General features: G+C 47.1%; 1 protein-coding gene across 2 annotated transcripts in view; it reads right to left on the bottom strand.

The window, feature by feature from the left end:
• Positions 1-21,436, bottom strand: part of ADAMTSL3 (ADAMTS like 3) — a 271,063-nt gene that overhangs the window by 95,697 nt on the left and 153,930 nt on the right. For both annotated transcript variants that reach the window (XR_013390636.1, XM_077918855.1), the window contains exons 7-9: positions 11,920-11,994; positions 3,321-3,478; positions 68-179 (exon numbers count right to left, since the gene is read on the bottom strand). Coding sequence is in view for 1 of the 2 variants with exons in the window: in XM_077918855.1 (XP_077774981.1) it covers positions 68-179; positions 3,321-3,478; positions 11,920-11,994 (345 nt within the window). In the remaining variant the exon portion in view is untranslated. The remainder of the gene's footprint in view (positions 1-67; positions 180-3,320; positions 3,479-11,919; positions 11,995-21,436) is intronic.

Raw genomic sequence — 21,436 nt, 5'->3', positions numbered from 1 at the left:
GAAAGCTGTAAATCCACCACTTAAAATCCACAGCTGTACACACTCCCAAGCCACATCCGTTACTCACCTCCTCCACATGTCACAGTGCAGGGGAAGAACTCTGTCTGTCTCCACTGATGACTGATGGGTTGGTAGAAGAAGAATTGAACCACGCTGTCTTTGGGGGCAGCATACCTGGCCTAGAGAGAGTCCCATTACAACACATTTGTATACCGAGGGCCAGCGCTCTATGGCCTGTCACAGAATAATTCATGCGCAAAGCGTAGTGCAGAAAACGCCGTGGCAAAAAAGGCAAGGGGGGAATTTAGAAACATTGCAAGCAGGAAATCTGGAGTACTATAATTTAAAGCAGAAAGGGTTTTGTTTATCAGGCACTGTTATCTTCTGCCCCGTTTATGTCAGCATCACGGCCCCAGTTCACAGGTTATCAGTGGCGCCATTTCTCTTTGCTATGTCTGCCTCCATTCTGTGGCACAGATGGCCTGCAGATGAAGCAAATGCTCCTTTGCTGGCACCCAACTGCACAGGCACCCATGGTTTTGCACCCTTGGAGAAGGGGTTCATATGAACTGGATATCCCCATGATTAGGAGGTATAGTGGATCACCCATTTCATATGTTGGAGCACCTAAATGTTGAAGAGGTGGGCGACATGTGAAGAGAAGCATTGCTTACCATTAAAGGCTTAGAACACATTGGATCCAGTGGGGTGTAGTGATTATTTATATTAATTTATTATTATTATTATTATTATTATTATTATTATTATTATTATTATTATTATTATTTTCAATTTATAACCAATTCTTCCTCCCAAGGGAGTGTAATGCAGCAAGCACGTCATTAAAACAACACAATCAAAAACATTTTCAAACCTTAAAACCAACCACATCCTCTCAGTCAATGGTTCCAGTATTAGAGTGTTGGACTAAGGTTGCAAACACCTTGCATCGAATGCCCACCCAAGGCTGAATCTCACTGTGTGACCTTGGCACGGTTCTTCTCTCTTTACCAACCCTACCTTTTAAGATTCTTGTAAGGACAAAATGGGGACAGTTGAACCTTGTATGCTCCTCTCAGGGGTGGAGGAAGGGGGGGCGGTGGGGGCGGTTCGCCACAGGTGTCACGACTGAGGGGGGTGACAAAATGCTGGGCGGCACTCATTGTGCGGCCTGCAGCGCACCTGAGGCACGTGTCTCTCCTGGGAGTGGCTTGGGCACCCGCAGGCTCCGCGCTGCCCCAAATGGTCTGCCCGCTGCCTTCCCCTCAGCTGTAGGGTGGCTGAGTGGGAGGAAGCAGGCAGACTCGTTGGAGGCCCCACGGAGCGACCTGCCCCAGCTCGCCCCGCCCTCACGGGTGGCTGGCCCCACCCCTGGGCGTAGGACACACACGCCGCCCCAGGTGCCCAATCGGCTTGCTTCACCACTGGCTCCTCTGAGTTGCTTTAAAGCAGGGCTGGAGTACAATTAAAGCAACCTATCAGTCAAGAGGAGAAGGGACGCGGGTGGCGCTGTGGGTTCAACCACAGAGCCTAGGGCTTGCCGATCAGAAGGTCGGTGGTTCAAATCCCCGCAACGGGGTGAGCTCCCGTTGCTCGGTCCCTGCTCTTGCCCACCTAACAGTTCGAAAGCACGTCAAAGTGCAAGTAGATAAATAGGTGCCGCTCTGGCGGGAAGGTAAACGGCATTTCCGGGCGCTGCTCTGGTTCACCAGAAGCAGCTTAGTCATGCTGGCCACATGACCCGGAAGCTGTACGCTGGCTCCCTCGGCCAATAAAGCGAGATGAGCACCGCAACCCCAGAGTCGGCCACGACTGGACCTAATGGCCAGGGATCCCTTTACCTTTTATCAGTCAAGAGAACACCTGCTCCCATACCAACACCTTCTTTGCCCTACTTTGATATTGCTGCATTTTCTGAAGCTTAGGAGGTAGTTACAAAGGGCAAAACCTTTTCAGTGGTTGTCCTTCTTCTTGCCCAAGGAAGCTTGCCATGCTACCTGCTTACTGGATTTAAAGCAGGTGTAAAAAAAAGACTCTTTAAAGAGTTGTATTCAAGCACGCTTTTTTTTCTTTTGTCCCAGAGCTTTCCCTGCAAAAGCCTGCTCTTTACTGCTGAACTGGAACAAACGGCAATGTAGATTTCTGTGGATTGCCGAAAAGGATTGTCAGTAAAGAGCAGGTTTTTCACAGGGAAAGTGCTGAGACAAAAAAAAAGCATTTGGACACAGCACTTTAAAGTGAGAAACTGTGCCTGGAAATGTGGAAAAATGAAGTCTGCTTGAGCCCTTAGTTTATGTAAGCCACTGTGGGAGTCAACAGGTGGGGTTTGATCTCACTCAAAGTCCATGGGTCTTATTTCTAAAGCAACTTTAACAAATGGGATTGAAGCTGTGGTCTCTAACCTGCACTCACTTTTAATCAAGTGCTGCTTGCAATAACTAGGTATAAATCCTGAATAACGTGCTTTAGAATTGAGCTGGGCTGGGCTCATACATAATATCCCCATCTTGCCAGACCAAACACCTCCTGCAATTTAAATAGGCTACCATATTCTTCCCCTTAAATATCTGAACTTGGATAGTAAAATGGGCTAAACAATAGCTTCCACTTTTCCGTTTGAGAAGTGAAGGGACTGCTGTATGTACATTTGCAATGTGGCTTAGCATCTTTGGGATAACAGGTGGTCTATAAATATGAGAATATTCAATGGCTGGCAAACAGCAGGCATTTCTATTAGCTACTAAATCCACTTCCTGGGATTAGAACATCAGGATCAAAGGGCAGCAACCCACCTGGCCACAAAATACATGTAAGAACTGGAGTAACTCAACAGTCTTTCAGAGAATCGGACCACATTTACATTCAGGCTCTATGGCACCACTTTAAACAGCCATGGCTACCCAAACAAGTATACTTTGTTATGAGTCCTGAGAGTTGTTAGGAGACCTTCTATTCCCCTCCCAGAGCTGCAATCCTTCTTCCCAGAGAACTCTGGGAACTGTAGTTCTGTGGAGGGAACAGGAACCTTCGAACTCTCAGCACCCTTAACAAACTACAGTTCCCAGGATTCTTTGAGGGGGTGCCTTGACTATTAAATTGGCATAACAGTCTGGCTTTAGGCTGCCTGCTTATGTGACAGCAGCCCACCTGCCTAACTTGGACCTGAGCATCTGACACCTAATAAATCCTAATTCAGTTGTTCAGCTTCTTCTCTCCCTCCCTCTCCCTTTGGCTGTTGCTGTCCTTTTTAAACAAAGCTGCTTCAACTGTGTTGGCAGCCAGATCTTCAGTCTGCACAGCCGAGGGAGGCAACATCTTACCTTGATAATGAAATCAGCTCCGAGGGGCCCTGGGATTTTTATCGTTTCTCTTTCTGCGCCCTTCTGAAATTCCACGGTCGTGTTTTCAATAACGAACGTTCCCGGGGCACCAAAGCTGTGCTCTCCGGTGTCTCCCTGCAGCGTCTTTGATTCAATCACTGAAACAGCAAAAGGACATGCCACAATTCAGAGGGTTGTGGAGAACACTTGAAAGGCAAAACTAAACCCCAAAACATTGACGTTCTAACAAAAAGTAGATTGGGAGAAGTAGTGACATGGGATACAGTTGTAAAAAAGGCAGGTAGCCGGGTGCAATATATTTAAGCGATAACTACAGCTGTCGGGTGACAGGGGATTAACCAGGATTGCTGTTTAATCTAATTCTCTGGAAAGGGAACAAATTGCCACACTACATATATCCTGAAGGAGCTAAAATGTATTTTCATACATTAGAAATAAAACAGGTTTAGCACTGGTTCACGGCCAGCAGATAAGGAGAAAATTGATTGCCTTGAACGGCCTTACAACTAAAAAAGACATTAAGTCGAGTCAAGCCTGTCATCCACACTCACAGAATAATGAGCTTCGCTTCGCTTGCAGACCTCTCTCCCTTTTCCTGGTCAAATATATTATTGCCACTGAGCTTGAGCAACAAACTGCTTAGACAGGGGGAAGGCTTTAGATCTCAGAGCTAAGTGGTTTTGAGGTATTATTTCAGATCACTGTAACTCACACAGTGGACAAAATATGACCGAAGTTTGTTTGCTTTTGCTTTCATTTTTTAAGTTCTTAGAATTGATGTACGTGCACAGCTATCACAGTGTTCAATATTTTGCACATACACTGTACAAATTCCTTACATTTGCCCATGAAAGATGATGTACAACTCAAAGTGTTGGATTTTTTGGGTTTTTTTGGTAGGATCACCTGATTCCACTTCAGCATGTTTTAAAGACTCGTGGAACTGTTATCCCAACTGGCACCCATAACATGCTCCTTTTGGGCCTGTAAAATGGTTTCTGAAGAAGCTTGCTACTGCTGCTACAATATAGTGGGTTGCATCTGATGTTAGTTAGGCCACACTTTCTACATCCCTCTCTATTCAAGTATTGCCCATTTACTCCTACTGTCTGCTTCCTGTCCTAGAGACATTCAAACTCAGGACGCAAGGGAGAAACGTGCTAAGAGGAAGGCACGCTTGGCAAATCCACACCGTGATGAACTCCCCCCCGGAAACCAATGTCCCCACTGTGGAAGGACATGTAGATCCAGAATTGGCCTCCACAGTCACTTACGGACTCGTTAAAACCGTGTTTATGGAAGACAATCTTACTCAGTTACAAAGAAAGAAGAAGCTTCCTGTTCCTTAACTGATCCACAGCAACTCATTGTGGCCAGCGAGTGTCCTTTATAATTTGTGAAATCATGCAGGTCCATTGATATGCCCCCTAAAATATTCACGAATGGCCTAAGGCATGAACAATCTTGAGGAGAAACATTCCCCAACTCTGTTAAAAGCAAGGATATAATGCAACAGCTGAGCGAGAAACAACAATATCTTTCTCTGGATAAAGGAATTTTGGTCCAAATTTATCCTTGGTCTAATTCCAATGAAAGCAATAGGGTTGGAAGAGGCATATAATTGGTCCACTGTGTCTAGACAGAAGTGTACCCAAACCCATTTGTTAAAAAAGAGAGGAAATAATCTGTCAGATTTCCTTAAAAACAACTTGACTCATTTAAGTAGGCTCTGGAGCACTTATAATCCTGAGGAGATAAAAACACTTGATGTTCTATAAATAACACTAGCAATAGCCACATTTATATGTCATAGTAATCGTTACAACAACCCTGTAATGTAGGCGGGTATGGTGGCATCCACATTGCAGGTGGGGGCTGAGGCCAAGTGATGGAAGTTCATATAAGACCACCTAGTACATTCTAGTACATGCTGAGGTGAGTTTAAAACAGAGAGCTCCCAACTCATGCTCTTAACCGCTACACTATGGCTCAGTTCAGATTATTACTTAAACCATAGCCTCTCTCCCCTTGAAGTGTGTGAACTGTGGACTGCTGTAACCAAAGTTAATTAATAAATCTGGGTCAGAAACCATTGGCCCAACGCCACATCCTTTTACCTTAAAAACCCACATTTAGGCCATTACCAAGAAAGTTGTCTGGCTATTCCAGCCATTGGATTCTTGTTGGATCTAGGAATTAGAAGGGACTCAGGCATACAGCCTATCCCCCCCCCCCCAAAACAACCATATATATGAATATATGAAGACTTTTAGAGCATCTCAACACTGAACAGGCCTTATGGTTCAATGGACAAGCAGGTATGTAGAGAATCACAACCCATTTGCTGGAACAACATCACTCAACGCCCGTGATGGATTAGACCCAATGCCTTAAGCAGTTCTCTACTAACAGTTATGCAAAGGCAGCCTGGATTTCAGCAGGGAAGCTTAAACCCAGCTGCTCATTTTTTCCAAGTATAATTCCATCACACAGAGAGATGAAGATTTGCTCCACAGGCTACCTGTAAGCGCGGCTCCCGTATATTCTCACCTGCTTTAAGCCATTGCCTGTCAATAGCAGCTTCCCTATGGAATGAACACAAAACACTCTGCATGCGTAATATATTTTTTTATAGCTATTTCTTCAAAGGGCAAGGTAATATTTTGCAAACTTAACTGGCAGCCATCTGGAAATATAACAGCAAGCGGCTTTCCAGGCATATTCAGCAAGTGATGGCCTGAAAAGTCTATTTAATTCTGAGCACAGGTTTAACCCCCAAAAAAGCAGAAAAGTCGGCATATGGATGAAGTTACAACCTAAGTGGAACAAGGCTTTGTTGCTGTGGGTGAGCATTTTTCTTAGTATCACCCCAACTAACTTTAACTGAAGGGCGAGTATTACCAGCTTCATGGGAGAATAAGGTCTTCAGCAGCCTTACGGCACTCATAATTTGGTCCCTATGGGATGGCCAAAGGAGCAATATTAAATACAAGTGCTTTTGGCCTATGCAGCGGAAGCTTTGGGTCCACCAGCCATGTGTCTTTATAAGCCTAAACCGATTGTCAGCTGAGCAATTTCAGTGCAGGAACCCTTAACAACAGACGGTGTTTGTATAGTTGGTGTCAGGTCTGGGCTTGGTTTTTGGCAAACTGCGGCGGGGTCCGAGTCTATCAAACGTAGGTGGCGATCAGCTGAACAAGAAGCAGGAGACATTATCATGGTTGGGCTGGAGATCAGATACCAATTAGGTAGCACCAAGGTCACCACAGAAAAACTGGGGGTAGCAGATCAGGCAGGGAAGCTAAGGCAAGAGAAGGACTAGACCAGAGAGAAAGGGAGAGTCTGTTGTCACTCAGGGGCAGTGAGCTGGCCAGACTTAGGAATTGGGCCTTGGGTGGAGAGATTTTATTAGGCCAGGTGTATCTTCACTGGCTGGGAAAACCAGCTGACCACCTGCAGGCTGCCAGGCCAGTTGATGGAGTGCAGATCAGTACCTATCACAGCCACTTCCCAGCCAAGGAATGCACACAGCACATAGTATACAGTGGTACCTCTGGTTGCGAACGGGATCCGTTCCGGAGCCCCGTTCGCAACATGAGCAGAATGCAACCTGTGTTGCGGATCACCGCTTCTGCGCATGCGCGTGACGTCATTTTGAGCATCTGCGCATGCGCGAGCAGTGGAACCCAGAAGTACTTTCCGGTACTTCCGGGTCACTGTGGGACGCAATCTGAAAACGCTCAACCTGAAGCAAACGCAACGCGAGGTATGACTGTGTAAGAGGTATAGGTTGGTTGCTCGAGAGCAATCAGGCAATATGCTTCAATAGACTGTTTTAAAGGTTTCTTATCGGTGATAAAAACCTTTGGAATGCAGAGCGCCTCTATTCCGTGTCTTGCTCATTCACTGGCAGAATCTGAGAGTGGGCAGTCCTTAAACCTTCCCCAGCAGAGTAGTTTCTTGACGCCCAGTCTGTGCCTCCCCTCTCTGCATGGAAGTCTTCTGTGAAAGGAAGGCTTGGGTAACGGGGGACCCCCCTCCTCTCTGCTTTGCAAGGTGTCCTGGCACCGCCTCGCCTCCTCCGCCCCCTGCCTCTCCTCTCCACTAGGGGCATGGCTACTCTCATCCGCTGAGGAGGTGGTGCTTCGCACGATCTTTGTGGGCTCTCTGTAATCCATCCGGCTTTTCCCCTCTCACCCTCTCGCCAATGGCAGTTTCCTGACAGACTGTAATTAGCTCTTTATTATCAAAATCAAACACTTACAAAGGCTTCTATGACTCTGAATATCCACGCTCTATGGAGCAGTTGCAGCAACAGGGGGCTGAGCCCCTCCAGCACCAGCGTGTAAGCAGGCCAAGACTATCCCTGAGTGGAAGCTGCCTCTGCTCTTCCCACTTCAATCCTCTCCTGTTTCTGGGAGACACTGGCACAGGAGAGGGTGGGGAAGTGCCCAGCCCTTCACTGGCCAGACCTGCCTCTTCCTCTTCTTCCTCCTCTTCCTCCTGTGCTCCACCCTCCAGCTCTGAAGCTTACCCTGTCTCTGGCTCTTGCCTCCTGGCTGGTACCAGTCCCCACGAAACACTGCCCCCCTCTCCTGAGTCAGACTCCAGCCTCCCTTTCCCCAAAGCACACTCATCAATGTCCTGCCAATCCCTGCCACGACTACAGTCTTGAAAGTTCTTACTGAGTCCACTAAAAGGTAAAAAGGTAAAGGACCCCTGGACGGTTAAGTCCAGTCAAAGGCGACTATGGGGTTGCAGCGCTCATCTGGCTTCAGGTTGAGGGAGCCGGCGTTTGTCCACAGACAGCTTTCCGGGTCATGTGGCCAGCAGGACTACATTGCTTCTGGCGCAACGTGACACAGTAACAGAAGCCAGAGCGCATGAAAACGTCGTTTAGCTTCCTACCGCAGTGGAACCTATTTATCTACTGGCGTGCTTTCAAACTGCTAGGTTGGCAGGAGCTGGGACACAGCAACAGGAGCTCACCCTGTTGCAGGGATTCAAACTGCCGGCCTTCCGATCAGCAAGCCCAAGAGGCTCAGCGGTTTAGACACAACCACAGCTGTGAGATCTGAGTAGTGATGCTATAAGTTGTAAGAGACTAGCTGCTCAACTAGCTCGTCTCTCTCTCCTCTCTCTCTTTGTGTGTGTGTGTGTGTGTGTGTGTGTGTGTGTGAGAGAGAGAGAGAGAGAGAGAGAGAGAGAGAGAGAGAGACTTTATACACAGTGACTATGCTCCAATGGATTCACTCTGTTCTGTAAAGGGTTTGGAGATGTACTGACACTCAAATCAATAAAGTTCTTTGCCATTTGTCTATACAGCAAGAAGATTGCCTGCTCCTGGTTGGAAGCTAAAATATATTTAACCCACAAGTTGAAACACAATCCATCAACATTCCAAATTGTGATGTACAGAACCTAAGGTCAAGGAGGGAGGGGTTATCAAGATCCTATCTCACACACTTAGTAGCCATCTTTAAAAGCCTACTTTTGCAGTTTAAAAGAAAACAGATTTAAGGAAATTAGAATTTTTGATTATAAAAATAGGGAGAGTCATATAAGCAGGCCCCCCCCCCCCCAATTCATTGTGGTTGGGCTATATAGATTCATCTTGAAATCCTGGCTCTATGTAACTGCATCTCTGTAACTTTTATACTGAAAATGCAATGTGTGTGAGTCTGCCAATGTCTGCATGGCTATATGTTAGCTTGTGCATGTGTTCATGACAAACCAATAAACGTTATTTATAAGAAGGAATAAATGTGAGTGTGAGCAGCTCAGCTATATAAAATCTAAGGGGGCTTCTCCGGCAAAGTGATTATTTCCATTTGGACACAAAAGAATAGGTAGAGCATATGTGTCTCTGATTTAAGTATAAAATGGTGCAGACCTGTCATGTCGTGTTTGGACGTCAGTGGATTTGAGAGTAGCTTCTCCTGCCAGAAAACCTACCTGCTGGAATTCATGAACTTTTTCCACCACCACCATTGTGTGCATAATTCCCAGATAGGGAACACGAGTCTCGGTTAAACGCACACCTATTTTAATCCCCTCAAACTGTAAGCCACATGTTTTCCTGTTAATATCCATAAAGAATAAAAACAGAATTCACATGTATGGCTAAATGTTTAAAATGCAAGGTTCTGTCATTTAAAAAGTCGGGAATTTAGCATCTTTCGCTTCCCTTCCAGCTAGACTCGGTTGTAAGTTCATGAACTTGGTTATCTAGCATTAGCCACTTGTAAAAATATTAGCTTCTGGTTTTGTTGTTTCTACAGCAGGGGGATTATTTTCAGAGGACTCTGGCTTATTTTGGATTCTGAAGCTCTTAGCAAAACAGCTTCTGGAAAGCCTATAATATATTCCAACACCCTTCCCCCTTCACTTCAACTCCCTTCCTCCCAAAATAAACCATTTCAAATGCCAAATGAAGGGAAAGTGACAATAATAAGTGTGGCCTTATCTGATTTATTTGGGGAAGCCAAGCATTTAAAGGACAACAAGATGAAAACAACAAAGTTCTCTGCAACCCAGACAGCTTCCTTCTCCGCATTTGTAAACAAAAGACCCGTCCTAACAGTTGAGCATCTCAAAACAACTAGAACTTGTGAACATCCAAGGAAGTGGGATGTTGGAAGATTTTGGACAGATAAACAAAGCACTTGTTTACATGAAGCATAGTTGTCTATTTATTATGCACTTGGACGCCTCTTAAAATATTGCAACCAAACTCTGCACGATGGTTCCTTAGAATCAAAGAGCATGTTTTAGTTTACATTTTGATAAAACAATTTTTGATTTTGATTTTTTTTTAAGAATTCCTGAGCAGTGCCAGGTATGACACTGCTACTCAATAATAAATTTATTCATAAGACACATAGGAAATATATCACAAATCAGTAGGCCAGATTAACACATCAAAATAGCTGGATCATTCTGGGAAAGCCTGGGTGAACTGACAAGTTTTAAGCAGACACGTAAATGCCAGTATTGTAGATGCTTATCAGACATTCATTGGGAATGTGTTCCAGAGGGCAAATGCTACTGGAGTCCTACTGGATGTTTGATGAACCCTGGGAGCATACAACACTACTAAAGGTATTTCCCTCAAGAACACAAGAGTAAAGAATCCAAGAGTCTGGGCAGGGGAATACATGATAAGGAATTCTCAGAGGTAACCTGGTTCCAAAGTCTTCAGGGAATTACACGCTAACAGCAACATCTTAAACCTGGCCTAGTAGCTTGCTGGAGGGGGAAGATCTGAAGTAGAGAGTCTCTTCAGCAGGTTTCAGCCTCCTCTTTCAATTTTGATCTCTTTCAATCTCTAATTTTTCCAACCTTAAATTCAGTTCTTCACATTTCTGCGTCAGTTGGCAAGTTGTTTTTAACCGCCCGCCCCCCACGCCTTGTGAAAAATTATCAGTAATTTAGTGTACTTTCTTCTTTTTTTTAATATACTTATTTGTGTATGCACTTTTTGCCCGATTTTGGCAAGCAATTTTGCCTACTATGACACTTTTTATATGTTAACTTTCACTAATATCTCTGCAGTTTTGTACAAATTCTTTCAGTGGTGAATCACACCACCACAAAATTCAGACAAGTGTGATTTTTTTAAGGACGGCTATGTTTTGACTCTCACGCTGTTTCAGAAAGTGCAAATTAAGTAGATTCACATTCACGTCCTACCAGATCTCTACCCTGTTCCTACATGCACCAGAGTTTTTGATTATGAGAGCTCACAGTTCATAACTGGGGAGGGAGCCTATACAGGTAGAACAGGCTCAGACCTTCCCCCACTCCCCCACAATGTATGGAGCAGGTATGGAACACCTTCAGCCCACCAGAAGTTGCTGAACTATGGGTCCCATCATCCATGGCCATTAGCTATGCTTGCTTAATGTGATGGGACTTCAGCAACATCTGGGAGGGCAGAGGTTCCTCACCCCTAATATACAGGGTGGTGGTCCTAAGTGATGTGGGTGCAATGGAAGGGACACAGCCACCAAGCACAGCCCCACTCTCTCCATCACGTGATGGTAATTGCATGAGGAGCTGGGCACACCCATAGGACTTCAGGATCAGGCCTAGGCAGGAGAAGTAAGGTATTTCAACTATAGCTCCAATAACCCCCAAAACACCCAAATGGAATACTTTTGTCCAAGCTCCTCTCTGTTAAAAAGGTAAAGGTAAAGGTACTCCTGCCCGTACGGGCCAGTCTTGACAGACTCTAGGGTTGTGCGCTCATCTCACTTAAGAGGCCAGGAGCCAGCGCTGTCCGGAGACACTTCCGGGTCACGTGGCCAGCGTGACAAGCTGCTTCTGGCGAGCCAGCGCAGCACACGGAAACGCCGTTTACCTTTCCGCTAGTAAGCAGTCCCTATTTATCTACTTGCACCCGGGGGTGCTTTCCAACTGCTAGGTTGGCAGGTGCTGGGACCGAATGACGGGAGTGCACCCCGCCGCGGGGATTCGAACCGCCGACCATGCGATCGGCAAGCCCTAGGCGCTGAGGCTTTTACCCACAGTGCCACCCGTGTCCCTCTCTGTTAGTAACATGTAAAAGGGTTCATACCAAGGTGTGCTGGTCCTTTCACAGTAATTCTTGCACTGTGGCTCCCATGTGGCACAGCAATCACGGTTTCCTCCCCTAGGAAAATTAAAGGAACAGTTTCAGAAATCAAATCTTGCAAGGAAAACATAACTTCTCATAACAAACCTGATATTCAAAAGAGGAGGAGGAGGAAGAGGAAGCAGTTCACAAAGCATGCCTCAAAAATAAGTTACTTAAAACAACAGGAACATGCGCACGTTATTAAGCACATTGTTCCAGATTCTGCTCTCTGAAACACACTGTTATTAAGCCACATGTGGACTTGTAAAATGTTGGGAAAGATTGAGGGCACATGGAGAAGGGGACAACAGAGGATGAGATGGTTGGACAGTGTTCTCGAAGCTACCAGCATGAGTTTGACCAAACTGCGGGAGGCAGTGGAAGACAGGAGTGCCTGGCGTGCTCTGGTCCAGGGGGTCATGACGAGTCCAGGGGAACACAACTAAACGACTAAACAACAACAACCAACTTGTAAATCTGTCCAGCTACTGGACAATTATTTTCTGTTAATTAATGAAGTACATCAGTCATTCAATTTGCATCTTACTGTTCTGGTTTTATTCCCTCATAGCTGGAAAGGGTTTAAAAACAGTGGTGCCATGTAATATTTCCTTTGCAAAAGAACTTCACAGCTGTTTAGCTGGATTTTGCGCACCCATCATTTCCTGCACAGATTGTGGCTTTAATAAACAGTAAGATTTGCAGGAAACAACTCAACTACGCGGCACTAAATCCGAAGCCTTTACAGACTAGAGAACTGCAAATGAGAATCTCCCTCTAAATACCTGCAATTTGTTACAGAAGATCATTAAAGGTAAAGGTAAAGGGACCACCTGACAGTTAAGTCCAGTCATGAACAACTCTGGGGTTGCGGCGCTCATCTCGCTTTACTGGCTGTGGGAGCCGGCATACAGCTTCCGGGTCATGTGGCCAGCATGACTCAGCCGCTTCTGGCGAACCAGAGCAGCGCACGGAAACGCTGTTTACCTTCCCGCTGGAATGGTACCTATTTATCTACTTGCACTTTGACATGCTTTCGAAGATCATTACTTCCATTTAAAAATGGGCTTTAAACAAAACTGACACTTAGCAAGCTAACCCTCTTTTCTAAATGTTAAAACAGCAACATTACTTAGGATTTCTATACAGTACTGCTTGTTCAAGCATGCTTAAGTTTATATAAATGATCTTAGAACTGCTTACAATGCTCCAGCATTTGGTTAAATGCTTACAGTGGGCCAGCATTTATTATCTCTATGTTGCAGATGGACAACTCCAGCCAAACTCAGCTTGTCTCAAGTGACTCCATACCGTTTTCCCCATGTCCCGTGAATGCATGGAAGTGGAAGGATAATTGGGGCTATTATTGCTCTCTCTACTCCCAAAGCCTTTTTTCACGTTACAAGGAAGGATTGTGTGCTTCACGCCAGGGACGCGGACTTATAAAAAATATTGGGGGGGCCCGGGAAAGCTCATGAATAATAAATAAGCTCATGAATATGCAAATAAAGTGGCGCCGCCTCCTCGTGAGCGAATAGGGGAGAGCGTGCTGCGCCTAGCCCCATGGAGTCGGCGCCTATGAGAGAGCCAGAGAGAGAGAGAGAGAGAGAGAGAGCCCGAGAGAGAGAGAGAGAGCGCAGCCAAGCCCCCTTCACCGCCTGCCCCCCCCGCCAGCCCCCTCTCCCCTCCTCCCTAGGCGGCAGCTCCGCCATGACCACAAACGGCGGCGGCAGCAGCAGCAGCCGCGCGCGGCCCGGGCTCCCCTCGCCGGCCGCGGGAGCCAAGGCGCGCGATAATTTGCTTAAATTATGTCAGCGGCGCCCGGCAGAGCAGCCCTCTCGGCCACGGCAGCCCGGCTCTCCCAGCCCCCGGGGGCCGCCCTCCTCCTTCGCGCAACCGCAGCGTTCCCGCCCGGGGAGGCGGCGCCCCCAGGAGAGGCGGCAGCAGCAGCCGCGCGCGGCCCGGGCTCCCCTCGCCGGCCGCGGGAGCCAAGGCGCGCGATAATTTGCTTAAATTATGTCAGCGGCGCCCGGCAGAGCAGCCCTCTCGGCCACGGCAGCCCGGCTCTCCCAGCCCCCGGGGGCCGCCCTCCTCCTTCGCGCAACCGCAGCGTTCCCGCCCGGGGAGGCGGCGCCCCCAGGAGAGGCGGCAGCAGCAGCCGCGCGCGGCCCGGGCTCCCCTCGCCGGCCGCGGGAGCCAAGGCGCGCGATAATTTTTTTAATTATTGGGGGGGCCGAGCCCCCCCAATAAAATTTTTGAGGGGGCTCGGGCCCCCTCAGGCCCCATGGGGTCGGCGCCTATGCTTCACGCCTCCTTTCTGGTGCAGGCAAGGAGCTGAATTAGGGATGAACTGTGGTTTAGTGTCGTGTCTGAACCTTAAACTGTGCTGAATTTTAACTGCAGCTTGCAGAAACAAGCCAGCTTCACAACCCATGGTTTGAATTTTGGCTTCTTTCAACAAACCTTTCACAAGTCTGTCATTGCCTTCGGGCGTAGACCTGAGATGGCAGACTCTGGAGGCATTGAAAGAGGAAGAGGGAGGGGAGGCTGAGCAAAGCCTGTTTGAGGAAGTCCTTCCTGGGCAGGAGATAATGCTGGAACAAGAGTCCCAGATGCTTCTTCTCTCCCTGTGGATGAAGGAATGTTGTTGGACCCTGGGAAGAGCTCAGAGCCTAAGCCTGGGGTGGCTGAACAGGATTCAGAGGAGATGGGGGTCTGGCGTTGTGTCCCAGGGCCAAGCAACACCTCTGCCATTGGGAACAGATGCACACCCACCCACCAGTGTAGTGCATCAGGCTAGACATTCTTACAAGGCTAATTTTCGCCATTGAGGCTATATTGCTGGATGGATGTTCAACCTGCTAGGATAACTTTGCCACTCTTGCACAGTTTTGATCTTGGACTTTGGAATTCTGGTCTAGCTCAGTTAACCTCTCCATCCCACTTGAAGAAGCTCTAGGACTGAGTTAGCTTTCACCTATTGCTGTACTTGCTTTGTAATAAAGGTATTTCTCATAAACTCAAGTAAGGGCCTCTGCTGTAGTGACTGGGGCAGGAGCCAGGACAAAATCATAGTTAAAATTAATGAGAAATTAATATGTTTGGATTAGGACATCTGAACAAGCTTCCACATGGATGTTAACACTTCTGAACTCCTTCTTAAGGCCACACCAAGGAGCAGGAGAAGTGAAGAAACATACAATCACAAGGTTCACCTTAGCTTATCTGTGTAGCAACAAACCATGGTTAACCATGACAGTGGTACCTCGGGTACAGAACTTAATTCGTTCCGGAGGTCCGTTCTTAACCTGAAACTGTTCTTAACCTGAAGCACCACTTTAGCTAATGGGGCCTCCCGCTGCTGCCGCACCGCTGCCACGCGATTTCTGTTCTCATCCTGAAGGAAAGTTCTTAACCTGAGGTACTATTTCTGGGTTAGCGGAGTCTGTAACCTGAAGCGCCTGTAACCCGAGGTACCACTGTACATTTGAACACAGGCAATGAGCTCTCAGGAGTTCAGTTCTTACGAAAGAGAAACAGGATTTATGGGTGTAACTCAAAACACCCTAGAGTCAGCTTTGTGTGCGCAATGAGACATTTTAACTTATCCTTCAAATAAAGAATTATCTTACCGTAGGACATGCCATATATTGAGTTTGAAAAAACATTTGCAATGCAGGCAGTGGTGTTGGGGGGGAAAGAGTTGGGGCTTCAGAAGGCTCATTGTGAAAACACATGCCCTAGCTAAAAAGGGCCTAAAGGAACCCTTTAAATTGTAGACTTTGTCATTATTCCATTTTAAAATGAGATCCATTAGATTTAATCCAATAAACCACATAAGTGAGAAATTAAGTGCTCATGTGCAGTTTATGTGATTCACTGGGATTTAAGCAAGCTTAAATTCTTGACCTGTGGTCCATGTTTTTAGATTCCAGACCCCATCACACCTTAACTCTCCAGACTGTATAGCCTCAAGCCAGGTCTGATTAAAGGCTGGAAGTCCTTAAGATTTGCCATAGAAGCCTAGAGCATCATGCATAATTTGGCACTGTAAGGATCTGATCTTTTAAACCCATTTTATCCTTGAGGGGGATCATAAACAAATCTCAAAGGTGTATAAAAGTATTTCCCCTAACCTGTGCCAGTTCATAAACTCCTCCAATAAAGGGATCAATTCTTCCATTGTGTTGCAAAAACCACTCCCTCTTTTGTTTTATTTTTGTTTAATTTCAGTGGGAAATGGGGTCAATCAGACCTAGAGACGTGGGAGGGAAAACTATTCTCTAATGGAAAACTATCCACTATGATATTTTTCTACTGGTTTTTCCCCCTTCTAAGTATGCATAATTAAGAAACAACATATATGGATGGGTCAGATCAATAATGCCAAATATTTATTTTTTTTCCTTATATGGAAAGCATATCTGGGACACAGTGTAAAAACAGGGTTTCCCAAACTTGGGTCTCCAGCTGTTTTTGGACTACAAATCCCACCATCCCTGACCACTGGTCCAGTTAGCTAGGCATAATGGGAGTTGTAGTCCAAGGACAGCTGGAGACCCAAGTTTGGGAAACCCTGGTGCAAAGGCTCGGAGGATCAGGCCATGATGCCCAGTTTTAGGTGGGGAAATATTTACAGATTAGCCATTTTACTATTACATTTGCGAGGGACAAGGGTGGCGCTGTGGGTTAAACCACAGAGCCTAGGACTTGCCGATCAAAAGGTTGGCGATTCGAATCCCCACAACGGGGTGAGCTCCCATTGTTCAGTCCCAGTTCCTGCCAACCTAGCAGTTCGAAAGCACGTCAAAGTGCAAGTAGATAAATAGGTACCACTCCGGCGGGAAGGTAAACGGCGTTTCCATGCACTGTTCTGGTTCGCCAGAAGCGGCTTGGTCATGCTGGCCACATGACCCGGAAGCTGTATGCCGGATCCCTCGGCCAATAAAGCGAGATGAGTGCCGCAACCCCAGAGTCGGCCATGACTGGACCTAATGGTCAGGGGTCCCTGAGAGACAAGTAGATAGCCCCTGGCAGGCTATTCTCACCACCTTACAGCAGGAGGTGACAATGTGGTCAGTAGAATGCTAATATCATCTTGACCAACCTTCTGTTAATGTAGAGCCCATGAACCAACTTTAGCCTGCCAAGACTGTTCCTTCCCCTCTAGCTCCACACCTGGCATCCTATGTGCTGTTGGTGTGCGGCAGGTACCAATGTGGCTTCAAGAAAACAGCTGGGAGCTGCTCGAATTTTACTAGCTAAGAGGGGATGTATAGAAGTACAGGCACCCCCAAAATTGACATTTTTTCTCCCATACTCATCATCTATTTTTGTACCCCAGCTTGACACGTTTGAAGTGCATCTAACTGACCACTGTTGAACAATGCTTGCTGGGCTACACAGAGATTTGGTTCGACTCAAACAGCTCTTCTGGGCTTCTTATGCTCCTCTTACGCTTTTTTTGGGGGGGGGGGGGGACATTAATAAGCACAATGGGAGCTCAACATGAACCACGATCTGCCACCAAGCCTGCAGCTTTAAAAAGGTCTCTAGTCATCAAGTGTACAATCCATACACTTACTGAAACAAAACCCCTTATATTCTTGCAAAGTGGTGCACAGAGGGCCGTTAAGCCACACAGTTCTATTAAATCAATAAGACTATGCTGCTATATAGGTATAGCAAAGAAAGCACATTCTAAATTCCTGCAATATTTTTTCAAGGGAAGCAGATGCAACCAAGTCCTGCATTTAATAATGTCCCGATATATTTAGTATGGGCATGGCTGGTCCTGCACACTGAGAGAGCAGCGGGTTTTGCGTGACACAAAAGGGGAAACATTGCCCATTTTCTCCATCCCTCATCCACTGGAAAGGAGGATTTGGGTTATAAAACATCCACCATTTGTTGATTGGTTGCTTAAGGTGACTTTTAGCCTACCCTTCATCCCAATGGATTCAGTGAAGGGTACAAACTGAAATGCATACGATCATATAAACCCTCATAAACGCAGAACGATACATTAAATTAGTCGTGGGTCACATTTCATATGCCCCATCTGCCAAGTGGGGATTGACCTTGTTACCAGGAGAGCAGCTAGTTATGTCTACTGTGTGAATGAGAGGTGAAATGATGTGATACAATCTTCATGTAGACAATACTGAAAGTAAAGGACTATGCGGCCTAGGACCCACGTACCTACGGGAACGCCTCTCCTGGTATGCCCCACGGAGGACCTTAAGGTCCACAGATGACAACACTTTGGAGGTCCCAAGTAGCAAGATGCTTTGATTGGTCTCAACTAGGGCCAGGGCCTTTTCAGTACTGGCCCCGACTTGGTGGAATGCTCTGTCACAAGAGACTAGGACACTGTGGGACTTGACATCTTTCTGCAGGGCCTGCAAGACAGAGCTGTTCCGCCTGGCCTTTGGTTTGGACTCAGTCTGACCCTTATGTTTCCCTCCCCTTATGGTTTTGATCTGTGGGCTACTTTTACAATGAGGCTCCATTTTAAACTGTATTTTAACCTGTATTTTAAATTGGTTTGGTCCCCCCCCCCCCCGTTTATGTTTTTATTGTAATTTTACTGGTGCTGGCTCTGACCAGAGAGAGCGGGGTATAAATAAATTTTATTATTATTATTATTATTATTATTATTATTATTATTGAAAATAAAACAAAATCACCATATGCCTAACCGTTTAGAAGTACTGTTGTTTCAGGAATTCATTCCTATGAGAGTGTGCGTCCACAATCAACACGTTGGGTTACAGCTGCTGGAACAGCCATGCTAGGTGTGGTAATCTCATTACTGCATATCAGGTGGAGTTATAATTTACCCATGATTATTTATGTTCATCTGGAAATCTTTACAAGACCACTGAATCATGAAAGATAAACCCACCAAAAGGCTGTTAGTAACGCAATTAGGATAGGTTAAGAGTGCAGTGGGCAATCTTTAAGGGCTCAATAAGGACTCAAGGGCCAAGTTCCTTTGTGGGGAAACAGGTAGCAAGTGGAGCCAAAGCGAGAAGAAGATACAAGAGATACCCTTTCTCTCTCATTCCATCCTTCTCCTTCATCCATCTGTCAGGCTGCTGTCAGCGACTCCCACGGCCGGTTGCCCAGGAACGTACAGTGGTGCCTCGCAAGACGAAATTAATTCATTCCGCAAGTTTTTTCTTCTTGCGAGTTTTTCGTCTTGCGATGCACGGTTTCCCATAGGAATGCATTGAAAATCAATTAATGCGTTCCTAGGGAAACCGACTTCAGACCAGGTCCGGGGACAGTCTGTCCCCCGACCTCTTCTGAAGGCTGGGGGGGGGGGGACAAGGGCTTTTCTTCCCACCCCCAGCATTTTAAAAAACCCCGGGACAGCGGAGGGCTTCTCTGCTGTCCGGGGCGATTTAAAAGCCCCTGGGAAGGCAGGCAGGGGGGACAAAGACTTTTGCCCCCCGCCAGCCTTCAGAAGAGGTCCTGGACCTCTTCTGAAGGCAGGCGGGGGGCGAAAGTCTTTGCTCCCCCCCCCCCCCGCCTGCCTTCAGAAGCCCTCCGGGACAGCGGAGAAACGCGCTGCGTTTCTCCGCTCTCCCGGGAAGGCAGGCAAGGGGGAGCAAAGACTTTCGCCCCCCGCCCGCCTTCAGAAGAGGTCCAGGACCTCTTCTGAAGGCGGGCGGGGGGCGAAAGTCTTTGCTCCCCCCTGCCTGCCTGTCCCGGAGGGCTTTTGAAGGCAGGCGGGGGGGGGAGCAAAGACTTTCACCCCCCGCCTGCCTTCAAAAGCCATCCGGGACAGCGGAGAATCGCGCTGCCGGGGCGATTTTAAACCCGCTGTCCCGGGTTTTTTTTAATGCTGCTGGGCGGCAGCGCTGCCGCCCGGCAGCATTTTAAAATCGCCCCGGACAGCGGAGAAGTCCCCCGCTGTCCCGTGGTTTTTAAAAAACCTCTCCGCCCCCCGCCAGGCTTCGGAGCAGCCTTCCGAAGCCTGGCGGTGGGAGGATGTCCGAGGACAGTGGGGAAGACGCGCTGCGCTTCCCCGCTGTCCCGGAGATTTCCCTATGGGCTTTCGTCTTGCGAAGGAAGCCCATAGGGAAATTCGTTTTGCGAAGCGCCTCCAAAACGAAAAACCCTTTCGTCTAGCGGGTTTTCTGTCTTGCGAGGCATTCGTCTTGCGGGGCACCACTGTACAAAGACAAGGAGATGTTTCTTACCGTCCACTTTTTATTCAGTATTTACAGAGAGAGGCTATAGAACCCAGCCTCTTGAATAATGGAGTTGTCCCGAGTGAATCTCCACCCCCTTCCCCATCTCTTCCACTTCCTCATTCACCAGTCTCATCGTCTCCTCTATGGGTGCTGGTAAGTGCCCTCTGTCTTTGAGCTCTTTGCTCTCCTACTTTCAAGGCTTGCCAGGTTTGGGGGGGGGGGTCTGGAATGCTTTCTAAAGACACTGTGTCCATCAGTTGTCACCCTCCTGTTGCTTCCTCTCCATCCTCCTCCTCTCCCATTATTTCCTTACTTTCCCCCTCATCCACCTCTGAGCTGTGATCTCCCTCAACCCCCTGTTGTAATTCTAAACTGTCTTCCTCCTCCCTGGAAGGGTCAAGCTGAGGAGGCAGTCTCCACCATTCCTCTTCTGCCCAGCTCCTGACACCATCCATCTCCCATTCTCACACATAAACCCAAGGCATTTTTCAGCCAGAACTCTCTGGAACTCAGATGGGCGCCATTGCCATTATAAGAGAACATGGGAGGCATTCTAAAAAATGCAGTGCTTTTTTATTTTAAGAAAAATAGCACTGCATAAACCTCATAAGAACATATGAAGAACCTACCAGATCAGATCGTCCCATCTAGCCCAACATCCTATTCTCAAAGCGGCAGCCCCTGTGGGAAACTCTGAGGCGGGACCCATTCACAAGACCACCTTCCCCTCCTACTGCTTCCAGAAACTGGTATTCAGAAGCACTACTGCCTCTGTGGAGGCAGAATATAGCCATCATGCCTAATAGTCATTGATAATCTTGAATCTGTCCAACGCTCAAGACTCTGAGGGCAGAACAAAGCAAGATGGAGAGCCTCTTGCAGCTCAGCCCCACCCCTGTTCATAGAGTTGTTGTCTGTGGGTTTGAGTGTTGGAATGGGCCTGGGAAGACCCAGGTACAAATCACCACTCAGGTGAGGAGTGAGCCAGTCACTATCTCTCAGCCTAAACTAGCTGATATGCTTGCTGAGATGATGGACAAGGCATATTTTGCATTCGACCTTCATCTGTAATGTTTTATTTTGGTATTTTGCAATGTTCCACCCGATCCTTCAAGTTAGGTTGTGAACTGTGCTGAGATTTTATATAGATACAGTGGTGCCTCGCAAGATGAAATTAATTCGTTCTGCGAGTTTTTTCGTCTTGCGAATTTTTCGTCTTGCGAAGCACGGTTTCCCGTAGGAATGCATTGAAAATTGGAAAAGCTTCAAAAATA

The sequence above is a fragment of the Podarcis muralis genome, chromosome 14 (assembly GCF_964188315.1).
Source record: "Podarcis muralis chromosome 14, rPodMur119.hap1.1, whole genome shotgun sequence".
Taxonomy (NCBI): Eukaryota; Metazoa; Chordata; class Lepidosauria; order Squamata; family Lacertidae; genus Podarcis; species Podarcis muralis.
The sequence above is the reverse complement of the archived record's forward strand: the minus strand, read 5'-3'. Positions and strand labels throughout refer to the sequence as shown.